At 48.8% G+C, this 24,439-nt stretch overlaps 1 protein-coding gene across 3 annotated transcripts in view; it reads left to right on the forward strand.

The window, feature by feature from the left end:
- The window catches only part of NLGN3 (neuroligin 3), a 46,788-nt gene that overhangs the window by 15,570 nt on the left and 6,779 nt on the right, over nucleotides 1-24,439 (forward strand). The window contains exons 2-7 of one of the 3 annotated variants that reach the window (XM_054996290.1): nucleotides 2,355-3,039; nucleotides 4,096-4,155; nucleotides 7,609-7,647; nucleotides 11,089-11,148; nucleotides 16,762-16,911; nucleotides 19,122-19,307. In XM_054996290.1, the coding sequence (XP_054852265.1) occupies nucleotides 2,562-3,039; nucleotides 4,096-4,155; nucleotides 7,609-7,647; nucleotides 11,089-11,148; nucleotides 16,762-16,911; nucleotides 19,122-19,307 (973 nt within the window). In that variant the 5' untranslated portion in view covers nucleotides 2,355-2,561. The remainder of the gene's footprint in view (nucleotides 1-2,354; nucleotides 3,040-4,095; nucleotides 4,156-7,608; nucleotides 7,648-11,088; nucleotides 11,149-16,761; nucleotides 16,912-19,121; nucleotides 19,308-24,439) is intronic. The other 2 variants (XM_054996291.1, XM_054996292.1) reach the window with 2 other exon arrangements.

Genomic DNA, 24,439 nt, shown 5'->3' on the forward strand with positions numbered 1-24,439 from the left:
CAAACTGCTCTCTCTTCCTGAGATGCTCTCTCTGCCTTAGCTATCATTGGAGGGAGAGTCCCATTTTGTTTAATATGGAGGCTCAGTCTGCATGCACTCCTGCTGAGAGGGGCTTCTCATCACCTGGCCCCTTCCTGCATTTGCACTGAAGGGAGGGGTTTGTCTTTCCACCTTATGTAAGGATGAGCACACTGCTGAGTGACTCTGGGTGAGGAGAGGGAAACTGCTGCAGTTCTGAGCAGCCTGGTAGTCTAGCTGGCAGCTCCCTGCATCGCCTTTTCTAGATTCTCATCTGTACCAGCCCTTCCCAATTCAGAAAGGCTCCCTCTTGCCATACCATGGGCTGCTGTGGCCGTGTGGGGGCCACCTCCTGTGACTTCTGGCATCACCTTCCTTGTGTGTGTCACACTGACCTGGTTCCCTTGCTTCTCAGCTGTCGAGGAGGATAATGTGCCAGTCACGGGAGCAAGTGCTTCCCTCCGATGGCTGTGCGTCACTGGTGGAAGATGAGGAATTCCACACAGACTGTGACTGGGCTTGCGGGACATGGAAATCATCCTCAGTAACAACCATGGCAATAACAATAAAAAGCAGCTTTCCCTTGAAGCTCAAAGCACATCATGCACACCATTGGTAACCCTTTTAACATCCCTGCAAGGCAGGCCAGTATTATATAAAATCTGCAAAATACCAATAAACACAATGCTGAATAGACAACCAGCATCAGATAAAACTCAGATGCCTACCAGTATCCAAATATAGCACTCCCATGCAATTAAAATGTAAACAGACAACTTTTAAAAAAGGTTTTAAGAGGGATAAGTTTGAGCAGGCTTCTGTAATGCAACTCCATATTATAAAGCAGAATCATAGTGGTGGGGGGAGGGGGAGTGTGCTGCTGTCCGCTGAAGAATCCTGTGTGTCTCCAGAGCTCCAGCCTTTAAGATGAATGTGTGAAATGCTGTTTAATGCTGAAAGGCATGCGATAGCACATTTTGCATCCTCAGAGAGCTTTAAAAGGAAAGGCTGTTAGCCAAAATCTATGAGGAAAAATGGAATTCCTGAACCTCTGTTTTGGACTGACTCAGAATGCCTAGTGAGACCAGAGATGCAAAACTTTACATGATGAGAGAGGGAAACCTGGACAAGGGGTTGTCATACTGGCTCCAAGTAAAGGGGGAAATGCTGGTTGTCTCTGTACACCTGAATGCAAGAAGCCAAATACTTCAATTGTGTTGTCCTCATGCACCACAAAACCTGTTTGTTCTATAAAAAGAAATCCAGGAGGCTGGTCTGGTAGATATTGATCCAACCAGCGGGCGAGTGAGATTTCCCTCTGTGCAAAACTTGCAAGCAAGATATGAGCTGGGTAAGAACCTGTCAGGGTCTGCTTTTGTGTCGAATTGTCTGGCTTAGAGCTGTTGCTTTGTTGTGTTTTTTTCTCGGAAGGCGCCACCCTTTGATACTTTCCAGGCCTCTTGGATGCTGTTTTGGGTGGCTTAGCTTACGGCTTTGTTTAGGAGGCTTAAAATGAGTTACCCTGGGGTGTATGAAGCAAGGCTAACAGTAACTGAGCATTTCTCCCGACATCACTAGCAGAGAATAGCCCAAGCACAATGCATGCAAAATCAAAGGGAATACTCTCCAGACTAGAGGGACAATTTCCAGGCAGATTTTCAGCATCTCTACAGACGTGCACTGGATTGGACCAACAGTCCCCATCCTGCACTGCATTCTGCTTCTAGCAGCAGGCAGCTGGATACCAGCAGGATTCTGACCTGCAGGAGCACTAACCAGGCTCTGAGTCTGAGACTCTTCAGCCTTCACTAAACTGCAACCCTTTGAGCTGTTATGTCCATTCTCAACCGCAGTTTCTGCACCTGTGGGTGCTGAGTATGCAGACCCCTACTACAAGTCCCAGTGTTGCTTTGTGGAGCAAGCAGTCTCAAGTTTGTAGCATGTGGAGGTGGGCCCTGAGTGTCCATTTCTTTGTCTTGGGTTTCATCAGCTACTTTGGTGGGGGAAGGGGTATATGGCACATTTGGTGTTTTGCTCCCAAGGGTTCTGTGCCTGCCCTGATTCTATAAAAATCAATCTCCTTGTTGGTTCCAGATCCTTTACAGAAGCCCCAGTCAAAGAAACTCTAGGGCGAATTGGTGGCGGGACAGCCCCATATTTTATGGGGGTGGCATAGGGCACCTTGTCTTGGTCTACCTCCCTTGGTTCCTTGGGCCATGTGTGAAAGTTCACAAGTCTTCTTTGCTACATTTGCCTGGTGAAGCTGATGCTGCCCCAGCCAAACCAATTGCTCTTAACCCCCCTCCTTTTATCTCTCTTCTCCTGCTCCCCTACAGAGCTGCCAGTCTCAGAAGAGCTGCTCCTTCCTCCAAGGAGCTGTTGCGGGCAGTCAGGAGGCTCTGAAGAGAAAACTCCCCGTCAAGTCTAGGATTGTGCTGCCGGCCATCTCCCCTTGTGGACAACAATCCCTCTTGATCATGGGGGTTCTGTGAGCCCCAGGAATCTGCTTGAGGCCTGGCTGCCAGTGCTGCCCTCCCCAGACCATGTGGCGGTCAATTTTTCAATGCCCGGTCCTCTTCCCCTTTCTTCAAGTGCCTGAAACAACGGCCGGCTGGGAAGTGCGTCTGGCCCTGTGGATTCTCAGCTTTGCTTCATCTGTGGTGCAGATGGAGAGCCAGATGTACTCACCCACTGTCAACACGCACTATGGGAAGCTCCGTGGAGTGCGGGTACCGCTTCCCAGCGAAATCCTGGGCCCCGTGGACCAGTATCTGGGGGTACCCTATGCAGCGCCTCCTGTTGGGGAGAAGCGGTTCATGCCCCCTGAGCCACCTTCCTCCTGGTCCGGGATACGGAATGCCACCCACTTCTCCCCAGTGTGTCCACAGAACATCCACACAGCCGTGCCCGAGATCATGCTGCCCATCTGGTTCACATCCAACCTGGATTATGTGGCCACCTACATCCAAGATCCAAATGAAGACTGCCTGTATCTCAACATATACATCCCCACGGAGGATGGTGAGTCCCCAGCGGGGTGCCATCAGGACACGTGGCTCTCTATCTCTCAGTGGTTGGTCTCACACGGCTGCAGCATGCCAGCGTTGCCCTCCCCTGCCCAATGCATGCCGTCTGTTTGTGGAGCTGCTTCTGTGGTCACTCTGCTCGTGCCCTGTGCCCTCCCGCAGTCTCTTTCTCTCTGTCTCTCTCTGTCTTTCTGCTCTTTCTCTATCATATGCGCTGCCTCTCCCCATTATGCCCCCACCCCTGCCATGGCATCATCACAGGCTCCTCTCTTGTGTTGCAAAAGATGAAAACTCTCCGGCTGACCTCAGACCTTCACAGCGAGTGGCTGGTTTGGGGGCACCAAGGGCCAGGTTCCGTCTTGAGTTTGCTTTGGGGTTGTCCTTTCCCTTCCCTTTTCTGCCTCCCCCCCCCCACTTTATGAAGATTCATGTGCTGGCTGAGGGGCAGGGACTGGCTGGGAGGAACATGCTCTCTCGTTCTGGGGCAGAAGGCTGAGTTGCAGGGCTTCCTCCTCTCCCTGGTGCCTGATCAGTGATGAGGGCATGCATGGACCTACAGTGCAGTGGGACCCACCGGGCCCTTTTGTGGTGAGGCTGGCTGCCCTTCTCTAACGCTTCCTTTCCAGGGGACGCCCTTCAAACCGTAAGTAGCAGCACCAGGAAGGCCTTCCCAGACTCACCACAAGGGGGGAGGGGGAGCCCACTTACGGGGATTCTGTGCAGGATGGGGGAAGCCTCTTATCTGCACAGCAGCACTGGGGAGAGCTGGTAACTCCTGCCCCTCCCCTCCTTCCCCCAAAGGTGAGGGGGGGCCTTCATGCTTAGCACTTCCCTCCCATCCCAGCACACACGTGGCTCCAGAGTTTTCCTCCCAGAGCAGCGGCCCCCTTCTCCTCTCCTTTCCCTGCGGTCAGTCCCAAGGGCGGGGAGGGGTGGCTGGGGGCTGGGTGTTGGGGATGGAGGGGTGGGCAAGCGGGGAAAGAGGATGGATTGCATGCCCACACCATCCTGGAGCCTCCTGTTATTTTGTAGTCTTTTATTCATTTTACAGTAAAACGGATTTCCAAGGAATGCGCCAGAAAGCCCAACAAGAAAATATGTAGGAAAGGAGGTAGGTAGCGAGCCGGGGCTTGGCAGAGGGGCACAGAGAGAAGCAAGAGAGAGAGTGGGAGTGAGGGGCGCCTGGCCTGCCCCGTGCTGCTGCAGCATCCCCCTCCTCGTTCTCCGGGGGGAGGTGGAGGGCCTCCCTACGGGGTTCCTTGCGGGTCTGTCTGTCTCTGTCTTTCTATCTGCCTGGCTGGCACGCCAGCCTCTCTGGGAGCTTCTTGCGATGCTCCGTTTTCAGTACAAGAATTGATTTCCCAATCCAGCTAGAAGTGGCAAAAGCTGTAGGTTCTCCAGCCTACCCTGCTCGGCACAGTTATCCCTGGACTGTTCAGGATGGTCAGAGAAGGAAGGTCCCTTGGCCCTTTCCCATCCCACTGGCAAGGCCAAGCTTCCATCCTCTAAGGTTGTTTTGAATGTTGTTCAGTGGATTCCATTTTTGCAAATTCATTTGTATGGTTTATCCTGAGGAGGTTTCGCAGAGGAGAAAGAACAGCTGGCTCTGAGGCCTTGTTTGAGGGCCTGCTGAAATTTGTCCAAAGAAAATGGTGCCTTGCTGGCATTCCCACCCATTTTGTATGTAGGATGTGGGGGGGGGGCGCTGTCTCCAGTTGCTATAGGAACTGCCTGGCTCTGTGCTCCATTTCTACCCTGGCATTGCTTCTGCATAGCACTGCTGATTCAAGTTTCTTCAGTGTGTGTACGTGCTCCCCTGACATATCTATGCACTAGGCCACACCCACCGGCCTTTTCTCTCTTTCATGCGCACCCCTGAGAGACCCTACTTCTTGCCCACCTTGCTTCTTGGGTCCCTTTTGATGGTCCCCTCTTTATTCCTGCCATAGGACAGATGTACAACGTAGATCCCACCCCAGGACAATCCTGAACTTCTGTGAGCATCGTCCTCTTTTTCTTGGCTGGCTCTCTGAGGAAAGTTGGCTGGCTTTTCTTTCCTAGTTCCTCTTCTCTGGGCACTTTGCTTTGCTGTGTTAGTGGCTTCGCATCTTACCTGTTTCCAGGGGTTCTCTCTGAGTAAAAAGACTCATGTAATGGCCTGTTCCTGGGTACCTTGACACATGGTCTTTGGGCAGGCCACACTCTTGCACAGTTTCCCCAGTTGGCTATCACAAGGACTTTGCCTACTTCCAGGGCTCTTTGGGCCCCACCTTACCAACTGTTGCTGCTAGGTGCAGAGTGAGGAGGGGAAGGGCAGAGAGTCTCCCAGTACCTGCCCTCAAAGTGATCTCTGGTCCCTCAAACACCTGCCAAACCGGCATGGTTCCACAAAGCTCCAGAATAGCTTGCACACCATGTTCCTTCCTACTTGGCAAGGGCTTAACTCAGCTTTAATGATGGAGTGCCAGCTTCCAGATGGAGAATGCTTGGGTAAAAAATACTGTCAGGATATTTCCATTACCCTTCAACCAAGTTGGAGTGGAGGCTCACAGTTTAAGTTTCTTGGACGGGCCCATCAGTTGTGATCAGACAGGTGTAGCCTCAAAGCAGTGAAGGGACCTAAGAAGACTCCTTTGGGTGCCACAGGATAAAGTTTAGGTTATCCAAAAGCCTGAACCTCATTTCCAGGCATGTTACTATTCTTGGATTCACAGGTGTAGGAAGCAAGTTTGCAGAATAATTACGGTATCCCTTTTGGGGTCCTTAAATGTACACCATACTTGATTATTTATTTATTTATTTACATATTTATTTATTTATTTATGTCATTTATAGTCCACCTTTCTCAGTGAGACTCAAGGCGGATTACACAGTGTGAGATTAGTACAGTCAGTTTCAAGGACATTTCTATAAACAATGCCATAGGGTAAATAAATACAAGTTTACAAGACACAGCATTAGTGAGAATCCAATACAGAATTGAAGAAATGTTGAAACAGAACATAAGCAATTCTAGGGCTGACATTAGACCACATGAAGCACAAGTAGCTCATAGGAGCACATCTTTAAGACAACAGGTAGTATGTAAGGCAATATAGTGGTGAAGTCTATGGTTCTTAACTCTTTAGCAAAGCATCTGAGAGCCCTTCCCTACAGTACAAAAGCCTTTTTGAATAATTTGGTTTTGTATCCTTTGCAGAAAGCTAGGAGTGTTGGGGCTCTCCTGACCTCCTCAGGCAGGCTGTTCCACAGTGTAGGGGCCACCACAGAGAAAGCCCATGTACGGGGTGGCACCTGTAGGAGACCCTGTTCAGATGAGCGAGGCTTGAATTCCAAGTAATTTTCTTGGGGGGAACTGTAGCCTTAGGGCAGAGGGCAAGGACCACATCGCAGAAAGATAAGCTACATGATTGCCTGTTGCACATAGTAACTTTGGCACTGCTACCCATGCGCTCAGGCTCATGCATGGAGATACTCCTGGATGCAGAAACCTCGTCCCTCTCAAGCTAGATCCGAGAGGTGTGGTCATTTCTCTGTGCCACTAATTGTTCTTGCAGTGTGATCCATCTGGTAATGTGAACACTTTGACAAGAGAGAGGGAAAGTGACAACTCATCAGCATATGATGATTTATTTTCATTATGAGAACATTTAATTGCCCATTGACTCCTACTGAGATAGGATTGGGTGAGGGGAGAGACTTGGGTTGGAAGTGACTAATGAGTTTTTAAAAAATGTTATAAAGGAAGCCAAATTGGTGCAGCCCCTCTTTATCTTGAAGGGATGAAGTGGCTGCAAAGACTGGTTTTTCTTTAGAGGTTTATAAGAGAGCATTTTTTAAAAGTAAGCATTCCTACTGGAAGCTGGATTCTTCAGGAAACAGTTAGCAAAATAGTAAAAAGTCCAGGAACACCTTTAAGACTAACCAACTTTATTGTAGCGTAAGCTTTTGAGAACCATAGTTCTCTTCGTCAGATGCATCTGATGAAGAGAACTGTGGTTCTCGAAAGCTTACACCACAATAAAGTTGGTTAGTCTTAAAGGTGCTACTGGACTCTTTACTATTTTGTGACTACAGACTAACACGGCTAACTCTTCTGGAGCTAGGAAACAGTTAGATGCCCCTAAGTGGGGTGAGTGGGTTCGTTTTTCCCAAGTACATGATTAAAGTGGCCAGTAGGTAACTATGTGTTCTGCAGAGAGATGGGGTGGCCCCAAATAACATCTTGTCCTACAACTGCAAACAGTGTATAAGTTCTTATTACAAGATAGGGCCAGTGGCCAAGCTGTCCCAAGATGGCTTGGTTGTTTGTTCAGGTTTTTTCAAAATGGCTTCTTTGTTTGCCTGTAGGAAAAAGTGGGGAGGGGAGGCACGCACAGACACACAGAGGAGAGATGTGCTTCCCGTGTACATCTGTGAGCCTCACAAGAGAGTCATTTGCTTCTTTGAGGGCAGGCGTGTATGCCCATGTGCACACACATACACAGAGGAACAAGAGAAATAGGTTTCCTCCACATTGATTTATTTCTGTACTTATTTCATTTATATTCCCTCTTTCTCACAGAGACTCAGGATGGAGAACAAAATAGGAAGGAAGAAAGAGGTTAGTGCATGAGGGAGGGTTTGTACCTTCACCTTTTTAGGGGTGGACAGTGAACACCATGAGACCCAGTGCAGTGCAGTGCAGTGGTTAGTGTTGGCCTAGAACTAGTGGAGACCTGGTGTCAAATCCTCTCTTGTCTCTGAAGCTCATGGACCAATCATACACTCATATCCATCCTTACTTCCCAGGGTGGTTGTTAAGACAGACTAGAGGAAGAGAGAACTATGTGAGCCGCCCTCAGCTCCTTGGAGGTAGGGTACAATTCAGATTCTTGCATCTTGGCTAACTAAATTTTCAGACTGCGGGGCCTGGCAGAAGCCTTCTTAATGGCTCAGGACTGTCCAAAGCACTCACTTTGCTTCCTGTACTCTTTGTTCTCATGTGTTCTGTTCTGGAAAGATTTTTTTAAAAAGATTTGCATATCTTGCTTATCAGTCAGCAAACTGGAAAAACAAAGAAGTCCTGTGCCAGCTAAACAGCTTTCTGGTTGCACTTACCCAACAAAATCTGCCAAAATCAGAGTATCCAGGAGAGCTGTTTAAAGAGTCATCCCCTACGTGAGTTGCATTCAGACAGAGAGACAGACAGACACACACACACACACTTCAGCTACGTGGGAGGGATGCATCCACCTTACATTATCTGTAATCAATCGGTCAGCTTCTCTGTCCAAAGTCAGAAGAAACATTCACATTTGGGGAGGGTAAAGGTGTTCACCATAGCTCCTGGCACTGCATTTTCTTCTGCCTATTCCCAAAGAGGGTATGCACCCTCCAGTATGCACACAGACCCTTCTGGATGTCGAGTTCTTGAGGTCCTTGGACCATATAATGATGGGTGGGAGGGTGTCACACAATCTTTACAAGACTTCTGGCTTCCTCTGGCCTTCCTAGTGCTTTGGATGTCACTGCTGGAAATAGACCAGAAAGCTCTTAACAGTGTCAATCCATCCTTGGCCAGGTTGCACAGACCTGGGGCCCTGCTTGTCTGTCTCTGCCCATACAGCCACTGCCTCTCCTTTGCTGTTCCTCATCTTGGGCCGGCTCAAAGTGGCTGAGTCTTGGAGAGACAGCACCACCACCATAGCATCAGCCCATCAAAATGCCAGTCCCCTGGCATGGCTCTCTTTCTCTGTTGTGCGCGGCAAGCTTTGAGAACAAATTCCTGTATTTCCTTGGCCTTCTGGAGTTAGCACGCAGACCCATGCACTGGCACAGCTTGTGGGTGGGTGTGGAGATCTGAGGAGGGAGGGTGAAGGTGGGGGAGGGAAGCAAACCATTGTCACCTCCCACGGATTCTACTGCCTCTGCAATTCCAACCTGGGGTGGGGGTAGTGAGCAGAGGAGGGAAGAGGGTGACGTTGTCCCCGGCAATGGTAGGAGTCGGACAGAAGGGGGTGGATTCTGGGCTTCTGAATGGGAAATACAGAGTCTGCTTTGGTTTCCATGGTTACCGTGCAGGCCTGGAATCTGAGTGAGCAGAGACAGGAGAGCTTTGTTTGGTCCAGGCAGGGCTTTGTTCTCACCCCAGCCTATCTCCTTCCCTCCGACTTTGTGGAGTTTTATTGCCTGCCTGGTGACCACTCCTGCGCAGGTCCCCTTGTGTGGGATGAGTCATGCAGACTTTGGGGGCCAATGGACAGCCCTTCTTTTGCAGCTTTCTGGAAAAGGAAAGGTAATGAAGCACCACTGGTGTCGCCCTGGCCTGTTTCTGGCTTGGACTGTCTGCAGCCTGAAGAATCATCATGGTTTGTTTCAAAGCCCATATGCAAGTTGGCGTAGATGGCCTCCTTCGGCCAGGATAGCGGGGCTGAAATCACCATGACCTGTGTGTGTGTGTGTGTGTGTGTGTGTGTGTTGGGGATGGATATTGGCCTCTGCTCTTACATGGATGTTTAAACCTAGAGGTCCAGGCCTTGCACTGCCTTCTGTCTTCCTGAAAAGGGGGAGGTCACCGGTCCCTGCAAGTTGACAACGGTAGGTTAGTTCTGGATAGAAACCTCACTGATTGTACTTGGCCATGGCTCTTCTGCGATATCAGCTCTTCTCTGAATGTCCTTCAACTTACCTTAATCTAGCAAAGCATTGCCACAAGATGAAAACAACCAGAGGTCCGCTCTCAGCTACCTCCTGTCTGCCCTGCCCATGATAGGCCTGCAAGGCAGAGCCATTTTTGCTTCCATGTCCAGAAAGTTTGGGCTAGTGCAGGAGAAAGAAGCTAGGGAATGGGTCTGTGTGAGGTGCTCTTCTAGGGGTGAAGTCAAACATGGCCCCCACCCCCAGAAAAAAGCACAGAGGTTGAATGAAGGGGCCATGCTGATTAGGATGTACAATTGCTTCTCACACAGCTTTCTACAGTGCATGAAAAATGTTCAGAAGAGAGGCGCTCAAGCTTCAAAGCCATTCTTAGCATTGTGAGCATCCACTTGCCAAGAACCATATCCTAACTTGCCAGGTACCAGCCTGGAGGAGCAGCTTGTCCTTTGCTATTTCTCTTAGATATAGTAATTTGTCTGCCTTGCTTGAAGGGATAGCAACTTAAATGCTTTTTTGGGGTGGCAGATTCCATGTGCCCCTGCCCCCCCCAGTCCAAGTGCCATCTGGTCCCAGCATTACCAGCACCCAAATGGTGCATCATGATAAAATGGACAGAGACCCTGGAGAAGTGGGAATGCTGGACCTTCTGACCCTTGCTAGGATAGCCCACTATTGCTACATGCATGTGAGCATGCTCACGCTGATGTGCAGACACACATGTACGCCCCAGGGAGGTTCACACACACAAACTGGAATTGTGCATGTACAGTGTCCAAACCCTGAAGCAATGGGAAGATAAGGGTTGGGTCATCTCTCCTCTTCTTCCTGCCACATGTATGCAAGTAAATAGTCACTCTGAGTGCATGTAGCTCCCCAGCCTGACCACAAGGCAGTGTGCTCTACTGCCCATAAATCACCACTCCATGCCGCCTCCCCAAGGACTGTGACAGTTCCTTAGGTTCAGTTTCTTGGAAGCTGTGGAAGGCTTTGTCAAGGTGCCATCCGGACCTTGGCTGCCAATCCTGGCATTTCCTCTACAGGAAAAGGAGGGCAGCAGGTTGGCTGTTGGAGAGCCCCTTGGGTTCTGGCTCCCACTTCCCTCAGGCCTGCCTTCTAGAAGGGCATCCTGCAAGGCTTTCCCTTCCTTTCCCCTCTGCTACCTGACCCCCAGGAATGGGGGAAGGGAAGATGCTGTGGATAGTCCCCACCCCAGTGCTGCTTTTGAAGGTCAGAGGGGCAAGTTTATGCTTAGCGGATCCCGAGCACTGCTCAGGTAACGTGCCCACCTTCTCTGCAATCATGCTATTTTTGAATTCTCTTTTGTTTTCTTTTTTTCTTCTTCCTGTTTTTGTTTTTCTTTCTTCTCTTTCTTTTTTTGTTCTGTCTCCTCGTGTTTGGTCCCCAGGCTCCAGCGCTAAGAAACAGGGCGAGGACTTAGCGGATAATGACGGGGATGAAGATGAAGGTATTTGTGTGCGCCAGGTGGCTGTCGCTGCATGAACCTGCTCTCTCACGCTCTCTCATGCGCGCTCTCCATTTGCTGCCATCCCAGGAAGTCCCCAGCTCTTTGTGTCTCTCTGTCTCCTTGTGCTACTGAGCGGCTGCATGGGAAGGGCACTGTGACCCTCGTTAAGCCTCGTGGGCTTGGGGAGAGGGGGAAGGGGGCACAGAGCAGTGGTATGGTCACTTAGGGGCTTGCTGGCCTTGTCTCGCTTGGGGGAATGGGCTGGGCTCTTGGTAGTAGGGTGAGCAGGCAGTAAAGCAAGGCAAGCGGCACCCGGTTCAGACTTTCCCTACAGTCTTCTTCCCCACCAGTCATCAGAGAGGAACTGTTTGGACAAAAGTAGGTTCTCCTTCTGGATTTCCTGTCTCCAGCACACACGGTGGGTCTGGGATCCCAAAGGTCAAGGTGCCTGCTAGCTTGTAGGGGGCATGCATGTGGTAAGGGGGCAGTCTAGGCCCAAGGAGAACCAGCTTTCAGTGAAATGTCTCTTCTTGCTCATGCTTTCTCTCTCTCTCTTTCTCAGCCACTCTTGGGAATTAGGCTAAGCCCTGGAAGGGGGGAGTCTGTTTCTGCACTGTACTGTGCCTACTCACCTCTCCCTAGATTTAGCAGCTGTGCCCTCAGGTACACCGTGTTCCCTTTTGGATGCAGAGCTGGTCTGTGCCTGCTCAGTGTTGCTGGCAGAAGGGGCGGCTGCATGGGTCCTGCAAGGCATTGCTGATCCTGAGGGGTGGGGCTGGCAGGCAGCCCTTCTTTCTCCTGCCAGCAGGTGTGATAGGAAAGCAGTTCTTCTCTCCATTGGAGAAAACCTCTAGAAGGAGAGACGACGTTGTCTTGAAAAGGGAATGGGCTGATTGGGCAGCCCCTCAGAGAGGCTGAGGAAGGCGTCCTTGGCATGACTGCGCACTGTACTGATGAGGGTGTTGATGAGGTCAAAGACAGCCTCAGGGCACCCCCCTAGCCTGTGAGTTACTGCCAAGCCCTTGGATGTATCTGAATTACAAAATGACCTGCTCTTTCTCTTGGATGCTGGGTCAAGGGCTGACTTGTTAGGAGGATACATTCATATGGAATAGTTTAGATTTTCTTGCAATTACCTTTTCAGCAGTTTAGTCCATGAACCTGCTAGGGAGAGCCAAGATGTAAGCAGGTATCATGGATTTGTTACCCGTGGTGCCAGGGAGCTGTCCTCAAATGGAACCATGGGGGAGGGGTGCGAGCAGCAGCCCACTCATTGGGTGTTGACTTTTTCTTAAAGAATACATAGGAACTCGCTCCCCCCTCCCATCAGTATAACAAGAGATACGCATCTCTCTCTGGATTGATGGACATTACGTTTACATAGGAAGAGCATTCCAGAATTGTTTGAAGTGGTTGATCAGCTGCCACACGAAGAGGGCATAAAAAGCCCTATCATGTTAATATGAAAAGCAGCCCCAGAACTTGAGAAGAGCCTTTGGGGATCAATCAAAAGTTCATTGAGTTCAGCATGCTGTTTCCCACAATGGACACTCAGATGTTTCCATAAGGCCTACAGAGCCTGAAGGCAATAAAAGCCTTGCTGTCAACCCCCCACCCCCACCCGCCCAGCAAGTGGTACATTGCCTCTGAACATGGAAGTACCATTTATCCAACATATCTAAAAGGCAGCAATAGAATATCTTCCATTAGTTTGTCTAATCTTTAAAAGCCCATCTAAGCTAGTGGCCATGACCATATCTTCTAGTAGTTAATTCCATAAATCAGTTGTGTGGAGCACTTTCTTTTGTTTGCCCTGAATCTAGCATTCTGGGAGAAGAAGAAAACGTTCTCTGTATCCACTTTTGGCACACCATGTGTAATTGTATAGATCTCTAATGTTTTCCTTTCATTGTCTCTTTTTAATATGTAAACTAAAACACCACAGATTCTTAAGCCTTTCCTCATAATTGTTTTGGTTTCCTTTTTCTGCATTGGGTCCAGTTCTACCATAACCTTCTTCAGATGGAGAAAACATGAAATGTGCACAATTATTCCAAACACATCTTCTGCACCATAGATCTCTCTACAAGGCCATTACAATACTGGCTTTATTTTCAATCTCTTTCCTAATTATCCCTAGCATAGAATTTGCTTCTTACTTCTATGCTCATGTTCTTCTATATAATTAATAATTCTATCTTTGATAATGGTTTGCGCCAATTTACCTGAGACAAACATTAGGGGAAACAGTCTATAATTTGCTTCCTACCCTTTGAAACTCCCTTTTAAAAATTGGCATGAAATTTGCTTATTTCCAGTCTTTCAGGATCTTCAAGGAGGCTGATTTTAGTTATTTAAGAACTCTTGGCAAATGCCGCCCAGACCCATTTCAAGAAACTGTGAATGCAGAATATGCCAGGAGTAGCCCTTACAAATCATTGCTGTTTTGCACATGTCTGGCCTAAGTTTTCCTTAAGCTTGATTCACAAGCATTAGAGAAGAGCCAGGGCATCTGGTTCATCCCTGGAGCAAATTTCCAGGTTTCCCAACCCCAGTCAGGGCTCTGAGACATCAGCCAGGGGTTGCTGTAGGGCTCCTTCTGTCTCCCTTGTGTCCCAGAATCTAAGGAAGGAAAACCAAGTGGGAACATTCTGCAGCCTGGAGGGGTCAGAAGAAGAGGTTGTTTAACAAAAGCCCTTATGCAGTGTTGTAAGAGAACAGAAGGCTGTTAGGCTTGCATCTTTGGCCCGTGCTGGTATCTTTCACCTGTTCACGTTACAGGCAGCAAGCATTGTGGGAGCAGTGGGATTCCTCATGGTTTTGTCATTTTTGCCCCTGAAAACCAAAATAGCTTCTGCTCAGGTTTATATGCTGATGTTGAACTGAGAACACAAGAAATCCTTTCTGTGCTCTTTCCCCTTTAAGATTCTAGAGAAGTGGCCAGGATAGTTACAGGAGGCGCTCTTGCTAGGTCTTGCCATAAAGATCTTATGGGCTTAAGCTTCTCCTCTCCAGTGCCTTTTTCCTAACTTGAAATGACCCCAGGGAACCACTGTTTGCTCCATCAGGGAAATATAATAATATTGCTATACACAAGTTTCCCCAGTGGGGCAAATACTGCCTTTCCAGGACCCATGTCATGTGAGGCTAGTGGCACAGGAAGGAGACAGGACCTTCCCCCCCCCCCACACACACACACCTGCACACCATGGTCCTGATCCAAATCAGCCCCCATGCACTGGGAATCAGAGACTCTCATCTGACTGGTGAAGAACACGTCAGGAGATGCAGTGATAGCTGAGAAGGCTAGTTTAAAAAGACGGAGCCCGTGGCAGGGCAAAGGCTTTGCTATACACCAGAGCTGGGTGAAAGGGCTGTGAAATGCCAGGAGGGAAACTTCAGCCCATTACTACCTCTCCAGGTCCAAGCCTGGCTCTGGAAGGCAGCTCCAGCTCATTTCCATTCCTTGCTGCCCTCTGGTTGTGATCCCACACAGCTTTAGACTGGAGAGGTGAAATTGACAGAGCCTTTGGGGAGGCAAAGATGAAATTAATAAACCCTCTAAGGCTCTGTCTTTTTAAACTATGCTTCCTGGCTAATGTGTCTCCCTACACTTGATGAACATGCACCATTTCGTGTAGAGAGACTTTGAGTTTTTGCTGGAAACATGTCTGCTTAACAGGAACTGGGGAGGGACCAGGTAATTACATTATTAGGTAATTGAGTCATTTTATCAGTTCAGGAGATCATTAACTGTTTGATCCATCTTAGGAACCCTTTGTTGAAAGTGGGGGCGGGTAGTGGTGGACTGATAGCCACATGATCCCACAAGGGGTTTCTAGTTTACTTCTCTTTTGGCCACCTTCTGCCTTGATGGAGTGAAGGGCTTGGATGCAAGTTCCACTGAGCACAGGCAGCTTCATAGCTTGAACTGGGCTTGGGGAGAGGGCAAGGGGAGGGACACTTTGATTCGATGGGTTTGTAGTTCTGACTAATGTTTATGTTGGTGGATTTTCACAGGATCTGCTTAGGGCCAGCCTTCTGCATCCAGCAATAACAACACAAGTCCTCACTTTGCTTTTGAGAAGCTTTGACCATAGCCTCCCTAACCTGCTAGAAGATCGGGACCTTCCTGAAGTTGCAGGTGGACAAGAGGGCAGAGGCTGGACTCCTTAGGAGTTGCTGGTGGCCAGGGGTGGTGATGCTTTGACATTATTTTCCAGCTCTTTGCTATAGATCCTCCTCTAATCCCTTCGAGGCATGATCTTACTGGAGTCCCTTCTACTCTTTAAATATTGTGGTGTGTAATTAGCTAGTGTGCTTGTCTGTGCGGAGAGATGCATGCCGCTGCTCCTCTGCTAATGCCACCACCTTTTGGCTCTGCTGGGCCACTGGGGATGTCAGGGATGGGTGTCTGGGTACACCCACATGGGTTGTTTTGGTGCCCAACTTCAGGGTTTTACTGGGCTTTCCTAGGATCTTGTGCAAAATGTGATAGCACCTTCTCCCTATAGATTAAAAGTCTGCTTGGGGTGTCCTACAGTGTGGACCTGGCTGCTTCCCACTCTGCCTTGCAGGGCACAGTTTTCTGTGAATGGGGTCTGGTGACCCTGGCTCACCCTGGCAACCTTGAAAGCTTGGACTAGGCAGTGCTGCTGAAATGGGCGCACTTGGTACTGTGGAGTAGAAGCAGAACTGATGAATGAGGGGGAAGGCACATAGAAAACCTCTTGCCAGTTTAGGCTGCCCTGAGCAGGTATGTCGTTCTTCAGGGGCAGCTGCTAAAAGGGAGGGGAAGAGAAAGAGAAAGAGAGAGAGATGAAGACTGAGCAAGGCAGGAACCAGCTGGTGCAAACCAAAAAGAGTCTCTTGCTGGCAGGCATCTGGACAGAGGAGTTTGAGGGGGAAAGGTGGTAGCCCAATTCCTTCAGCCCTTTTCTGCCCTCTCCAAGACCTACAGCATACCTATCTCTTCCTACCCTTCCTATGTACTTACCCAGCAAGAGGGGGCAGTGTCTCTGTGTCCCCCATAACCTACCCCCACCCCACTCCTCTTATGCATCTGTTGGCAGGAACATCTCAAGACTGCAATCTTCTAGAGGGGAGAACATGGGGGTGGGGGTGTCCTCGACCGGGTCAGTTTTTCCAGCCACTTCACACCTCCCTACAGGAAACACAATGGTAAAAACTTCCTGAGGTGCCACCTTGGCCCTGAGTCTGTAGTCTCTGCTGACCAGTGTTGGCTGCATTCTTCCACTGGGCCTGGCTTGAAAGTGGGATGTTGACTGGCCCACGACGCCTGCAGGCCCTCAGGGTCTTCTCACATTGGCTGCCTTGCTGTGTGGGGAGGGAGCTGTGCTTACCCCCAAGAGGTTGGAAATTCCTGGGCTGAGCAATGGCCTTGGGTCTCCGTTGGCTGGGTTCCGTGTGTGTGTGTGTGTGTGTGCGCGTGTGCGCACGTGCGCGGGCAGGTGGGCGTGTGTGCGTGCTATGAGTGGAGCTGGACCAGACTTCCCCCATCCCTTGCCAGGAACTGCCCACAAATGGCCCCAGTGGGCTGGAGGTAACTACGGAGTTCTGTCAGAGTCCTCTCTCTAGCTTCTCCCCTTGCAGACATCCGAGACAGTGGAGCCAAGCCGGTAATGGTGTACATCCATGGTGGCTCGTACATGGAAGGAACAGGAAACATGATTGACGGCAGTGTGCTGGCCAGCTACGGCAACGTCATTGTCATCACCCTCAACTACCGAGTTGGAGTGCTTGGTATGAAGCCCAAAAGGCGTGTTGGATTGGAGGTGCAGGGTTGGAGTTGTTGGTAGTGGGTGGCATGGGGTTGCCAATTCTGGGTTGGGAAATTCCTGGATATTTGGAAGTGGAGCCTGGAGGGGCAGGGTTTGGGGAAGGGACTCAGCAGGGTATAATGCTATAGAGTCCACTCCAAAGCAGCCATTTTCTCCAGGGAAACTGATATCTGTGGTCTGGAGATCAGTTGCAGTTTTGGGAGGATCACCAGGCACCACCCGAAGGTTGGCAACATCACTGGAGCTGCTTTGACCCACAGCTCCATGAGCAGGGTAGGCAATCCTGGCTGGCCCACAGAGTTGAGTGGCCTACCTTATAGTCTTCATGCAGTGGGAATGCTGTTGAAGAATGCATGGATCCTGGAGGTGTTCCTTTGGAGGATCAGATGCAGTCCTTCATTCTGTATCTCGTTCCCTTTCCACATTTGGAGCAGGCTAGCTATAAAAAGGAGTTTGGGTTAGTGGAGGGAGAAAAGAAAGTCTGTGCTCTGCTGTGCACAAGAGTGAGTAAAACTCTGCACCCCCAACTTCCTCTCCAGTCAAACCCCTATGCTGTCTTGATGGACCCTCCTCACATCCCAAAAAGTTATCTGTGAGCATGCTGGGAGACATGAGTTTTGCCCCTCTTTGGTTTTTCAGTGTTGGCTTGTGCTGACATAACCAAGACATTTGTGTGCCTGTTGAGAATTGGCTCAATTATGTTAATTCCCCACCTCTCCTGTGTGTATGTGATCATTTCCTCACTAGGGCTCCTTCATGCTTCACTCTTACCAGCTTACGCCTTACCTCCAGCATAATTCTGCCCCTTACCAAAGTCAAGCTGAGCAGCTGGGCTGTGTTCCCTTCTTAGGAATTCTGTTTCATTTGCACGTCCTGGCACAGTGGAGAACAAATATTGATCTGCGGTTAAATATTGAATAACCATGTTTACCCGTCTCCTCCTCCTGTGCTGCCTGGCAAGTGGCGCTAATGAGCTGCACCAACGGGAGTATTCCATGTCCTCACAAGGGTGCAGCCACACTGCTTCTGGAAACAGATAGGCGAGCACCACGGGGCAGCATTCCCAGTCCTCAAGGACAAACCTCAGCTGTTTCCCAGAGTGGACTGTGAGGACAGGCTTTTCTCACCCATGACAGAGTCTGTCCATTTTGCTGGAGGGGTCTTTTGCCATTCTGTCCTGCAACATTCTCTGCTTTCTCCCTCCCCTGAATCCTGGTCTTGTGCCAGAAAGCTGCCTCAGTGGCAGAGCAAGGGCTGTGCCCGTTTCTAACTGTGACTGAAATTCTGGCTTTGTGGGTGCCGGAGAGCTCTTAACTGTGCTTGGCGGCAATTTGTTGCATTGTTCTTAGTCTGGATTGGGAACCCTCAAGGAAATGGCCCAACTCCGAAGCAGCTTTGATTCTCCGCTCTGGAGGGCCTGTACATTAGAAGGAAGGAGTGCCCGGCTGGCCTCAGCTTCTTGTGTTCTGTTTATTCATTTAAAAATGTATATGCCCTTTTACTAGACATTATTGAAAGAAGCTTGGAACAAAGTAGAAATTCAAAATGCATAAAGTATGAAACATTATCAAGTGTCTCAAAACTCCCATAATGAAGGGAGGTGTCCCAGTGGAGTTTGTTCTTACACTGAGTACTTGATGTACATTCTGCCCTCTGCTTTCTATCCTTGCCTGTAGCAATTATGCTTTAAATGGCTTCACCCACTGCAAACCTTTGGAATATAGGTTGAGCAAGATGGAAATTTGTGCTTATGATGATCAGTCAAGATGCCATGAGTAGCTGGGCAGGTGCAGAAAGTAGCCAACTGAGCCAATGGTGTAGCTTGTCCATTATACTCCACAAACATTTTCTGTAAAGGTGATACCCTTCTTCCTTCGCGGCTGGTTCAAATAGTCAGCCTGAACTGGGCCAGATCCTTTCCATCATCTTGGACCTTCAAAGGACTTAACCAGTCTGCTGAGGGACCTGCTTGTGCCCCAGCCTTTCCTGTATTTTAGGGTTCCAACTAGATGAGCTGTACTCCTGAGGTAATTTTAAGTGACTGCTGACAGATTCTATGGGGCCTTATCTTGGGGGGACCCATGCCCTGTGTGGAATGATGGAGGATGGGGATAGGCCTGAGTCACCTTGGAGATGGTGACCCTCACATGACTACCCTCCGCTTGCTCACAGGGTTCCTGAGCACTGGGGACCAGGCAGCCAAGGGCAACTATGGGCTCCTTGACCAAATCCAGGCACTGCGTTGGATCAGTGAAAACATTGTCTTCTTTGGTGGTGACCCCTTGCGCATCACTGTCTTTGGCTCCGGCATTGGCGCCTCCTGTGTTAGCTTGCTCACCCTGTCGCACCACTCTGAAGGTAAGAAAGCAACCATCCCCACAATTTGCTAGTGGTGTATCTGCCAGGGGTGGTGGAGTGGCAGGAAAGAGGGTAACCTCCCACCCCCCAAAAAAAGATTCCTGGGTTTCTCTGTTCATTCCACACTGAAAGCCAGGTTATGTAAGCTGGCACTTATCTGTGTGCATTTGCCATTTGGATGCATTTGGTCCTGCTGGAATTTCAGGATCCAGGGCTTTGTTTTGTTTTTAATGATTTTTTTCTTGTTTGCATCTGCACCCATACTCTTGCAATACATGAGCTGTTGAAAAGTGTTCCCCAAGGTTGGGGGAGATAATGAAGTACTGTGAATTAACTGTTCTGGGCTCATGAAATGTCTGAGTTTATTTCCCAGATAGCAGATGAAATTAACAAGGAATCTAGTTGAAGTAGTGCAGTGGTCCCAATGCCCCCCACGCTTTGTTTTGTAACGTATGTTAAAAAATTAAAAGACTCCAGTACGGAGGCAGAGGAGGGACAAAAGAAGAGTTAAGAATGTATGTATTTATTTTGAAAAAATGTACACATGAAGCCGCCTTATACTGAGTCAGACCATTGGGCTGTCAACACAATATTGTCTACTCGAGGGGTCCCCAATATGGTGCCTGTGGGTGACATGGCACCTGCCAACAACTTTCCTGGGGCCCACCAAGTGTTTTAGAAAGTGGGCAGGGCCAGGCAAGGATTGTGCCCAGCAGGGCTTCTGGTTGGCTGTGCAGATTCAAAGTCATCTTGTTAAACAGCTTCTGCTTTAACATGTTGAAGAGTTACTATTAGAGATACACATAACCTCGTTCCCTGACATTTTGTTTTTTTTTTTCTTCACCTCCTATGGCATATTGAGCCCACTACCCTGTGTCAGAATTCCAAAGATGCTCGCACTCTTTAAAAGGTTGGACCCCCCCTGGCCTACTCCAGCTGACAGCAGAAGTCCCAGGCAGAGGTCTTTCCCATCAAGATCTTTTTAAATGGAGATGCTGAGGATTGCACCTGGGACCTTCTGCATGCAAAGAAGACACTTTGCCACTGAGCTGCAGCTCATCTTCTGCCTTTCCCATTTCCTATCAAGGCAACTTACCACAGAGATTTCAATAAAAGCACAAAACGAATCATTAAAACACAGCTAAAAACAATATAAAGTTTGTCCTAGAAATACAAGACCTTGACTGATCCCACTCATAGGAACATTAGCCATTAAAAACAGCAGTACTCAAAGGACCTTCAGAGCAAAATTGTCTTCTATACCATTGGGGAGGAGACTTTCTATTCATCCCGCAAAGTAGAAATTGCTGTGTCCTTTGTGAGGGGTGTTCTCGGCTGCATCCACATTCTGGTGGGTATTACAGTATCATTATACTAGACTATTCGTTCACAAGTGGATTCTCTTGTCCACACAGGGAAATCCCATTGCAAATTATTGCTATAGTGCAATGATAGTGACACCAATGCCATGTGGATGCTGCTGGGTCAAGGTGACAGATAAAAACAATTGGTGGAAAGGTCTAAGTGGGCACATAGACAGATAGCAGGACAGGTGGTCCCTCAGATACGTAGGTCAGGGTGTGAAGTTTTTTACAGGTGCAAAACAGCACTTAACTGAACTTGGAAGCAAACTGATAGCCAGCAGCTGTTTATAATACTAGTGTAAAATGCTAATGATGCCTAATACCCATAAGCAAATTACAGTTTGCACTAACTAAAGCATCCAAGTTTTTTTCAAGGGCAGCCACTTAGTGAGCCCAGAGCAATAGTCCAGACATGGGTTTACAGATCAGCTGAGTCCAGAAGAGAGGATAACTTACAAATAAGTTGCAACGGAAGGGAAGATGTTCTGTGCTACTATCCCAATGTATTTCTGCAGACAGCAAGGAAGGATCCAAAGGGCATCAAGGCTTTCTTCATCTTCTGTCTTGTCCGAATTGAGCTGCAGCTTCAGAGTTAGCATGTTGCTTTTTTGGATGTCTTGTAAAAAAAAGAATGTGTGTGTTTAATAAGGACAATTCTTAGGAGACTGAAGCCCAAACTCTACATGCAAAATAGTGCATCCCCAGCCTGAGTGGTCCAGGAAAGGGTTGATGGACAGGGAGATGGCTTTTTATGTAGCAAAACAAAAACCAGGCAAGAGGGTGGCTTAAGTGGTTGGATAGCATCAAACTCCCATCAGGCATTAGTTGAGGGGAGCATAAGAAACTGTCACGGCATAGGGCAGCCACAACTGTATCTGGAAGGATAGAAGCACAGTGCTAAGAACTGGCAGCTGTGTAACTGGCCTAAGGGGGGAAGTCAGTTGCAATGATGGGAAGCAACTTGATAGCCCATGAAATGGCAAAAGGCCAAGAGGGGTTAAACCTGATGCAGAGGCATTTTTCAAACCTAACGATACACGCTGCAGGACAAGCCCACTGCGAGATGCTTCTGGTTCTTTGCACATGCCAAGCAGAAGGGCATAGCCACCCATTCCAAGCGACTTTGTACAGGGGGTGGAAGTTCCCATCTGTAGCTAAAGAAGCTGTGGACAAAGACCTGTAGAGCTGACTCATGCTGTACCCAGGAGTTGTAATCCGTTGTAATGTGCTCTCTGACCTGCATATAAATCCTAGGCCAGAAAAAAAATGCTTCTTAAGACTGGAGGGAACCCAGTTTTCTGAGCAAAAGGAACTTTGGCTAGGTAGACAGGATGATACTGGTGCCATCAAAAAACGGCAGACTGGATTCATGATTGAGTCATCAGGCATAATGTAGGCACCAGCTAGACCCAGTTTCCTCCTTGCTGGCACTCTCTCAGCACAATTACCACTGAAGTGTGTGCAAACATCACTGACCCATATTGGACAGTGCCAGTGACCTCATTGGTAATGTTATACAAGGCCTGCCCCTCAATGCTTTGCTTAGCTTTGTTTATTTAATGCAGTCAAGGCAGAGCATTTATCCACTTAACTGAATAAGAGATTGTAGAACCCTTTTTAAATGACTAAAAAGTTAGGAAAAAAGCAACCTATCTTTCTCAACAATGCCCCTCACCATTCAAGAGCATTTTAAAATTTCCCTTAGTGTTGAAATTGTCTAAACCAGAAGCTGATCATACTTCAGTCTTCTTGATTCCATTGCTTCATTGACGTATATGAGATTGGTGGCTCAGCAGCCAGAGGGGAATAGAGCAAAAGACGCCTTCCCTCCTCCAGCAAAGGCGCCCCTCCTTTTATATTGCCCTGGGTGATTGTAGGTGTCCCTGAAGAGCCTCAGATAGGTTGCTGCTGAAGATGAGAGAGTAGGTGCAGGATGTTGGTCATTACTATGTATGAAGCATGGGCTACGGAAGAGGAAGTTTTACGGGCAGGGTCCATGGCTTAGCAGCAAGGAACACAAATTGGGGACCTGCAAGGAATTGCAGAGGGATAAATGATTGCAAAAGCTTCCTTCCTCATAACCCGAGCCTCCCCCTCAAGATGTTACATGCTCACAAGAGCTTAAGCAAACCAATTTTCCATTTTCCCTCATTCCCCCTCCCCGTCCTTTACTTGACTCCCAGGTGCTTTCAAAGTTCAAAAGACAGTGTATGTGCTCAGTCGTCCTGATCAGGTTGGTGTGGGGAGGGTGGTGGTAGTGTTCTTTTTTAAATTTGCAACTGATTTTTTCTGCATACTTAGGGAAGCCCCTGCTTGCCTGCGAGTGGGCCCTTGTGCTACCTTCATGCAATGCCCCTGCCCAACAAAGTTGGCTGTTCAAGAGAGCGATATCATCATCATGAAACCACTGCTGCTTTGCATGCACAAGGACCTGGGTTCAATCTGTCCCCATGGTCTCTTGCATAGCTGACCTGAAAGAAACCTTCCTCTGCTGGAGAGCTGTTGCCAGCCACAGCTCTGGGCTATCTAGACCAACAGATTGACTCAGTGTAAGGCAGCTTCATACGTTCCTGTGTTTTACACTTAACAGCAGGCTTGCAAGTGGGAGGACAAGTACATTCTTGTTTCCGTACCCAAGAATGTGTCTCTTGCTAAGGGGGATCTTCAGAGATGTGTGTGTGTTGGTGGAATATATAAATGGAAGCTGAATTAATGAGATGAGTGTGCAGCAAGGGCAGATGGCTATATTAATCCAGGGTCTTCTGGAATGCTTGGGGAGGGAGTGATACATTTGTGTGCTGTGAGAAGGTGGGAGCTCTTGCATGCACACTGCACGTGCTCAGCAATATCAGGATTGCAGCCTCTCCCTCCATTGCTCTAACGTATTAAAGCTACAGTTTCATTCCTGCCTGCAGAGTGGAAGCCTAGCCCTGGAGCTGCCATATAGATGCTTGTTAACCAACCAGTGTGCAGTAGGAGGGAAACTTCTCTTGTGCAGCCTATTTTAAAAAGCCTGTAGCTCAAGAAGGGAATTAAGCCTTCATTTGCTCAAAAATGAACCCGGCAGGAAGATGCATGCCACGCGGCAGCCCCCAGGGATGGGGGAAGTATGCAGGCCCTCTGGGCCAAGCAATGGAAGAGAAAAGGCCCTGGGAGGAGGTGGCCCTCTGAGCGTTTGTGAATGGACAGGGAATGAACGCCCTTGGGGGCGGGTAGAATATAAGTGGCCGAGCTGGGATGTTTTCTTCTATCAAGCAAAATAAGCCAGTCAGGAAAATACCAAACAGCTACATCAAGAGCTGAAACAACCACCTATTGTTCACTAGTGGGAAAACAGCAAGGGTGTGGTGGGGGAGGGGGAGATGCATGTATCATTTTATAGGATGTGAACAGAGAAATTACATAGGCAATCAAATTATCCTAAGGTATGCATGACCTACCGAGCAATAAGGAGAATTTCACTGAGCATCAACTGCCCGTGTGAGGTCCCATGGGTGCTAGAATGGTTGTTTCTGTGGGCTGAGTGCTGGTGAATTGGTTCCTGTGCACAGAACAACAAAGTGTGTGTGTGGGGGGGGGGGGCAGATCTGGAGGCATCTGACGGTTCTTCAAAGAGACATTTTCAGAGACACGCCCACATGCCATTCTGATGCAAAGGACAATCCAGAAGAATCCCATGAGTCCCTAGCAGTTGCTCAAGGAGATTTTTAACAGCCTGAAAATGAAAAGGCAAACTTACAGGAAATGAAGAGCAGTACGTGTGACTAA

Source organism: Eublepharis macularius, chromosome 13 (assembly GCF_028583425.1).
Source record: "Eublepharis macularius isolate TG4126 chromosome 13, MPM_Emac_v1.0, whole genome shotgun sequence".
Lineage (NCBI taxonomy): Eukaryota > Metazoa > Chordata > Lepidosauria > Squamata > Eublepharidae > Eublepharis > Eublepharis macularius.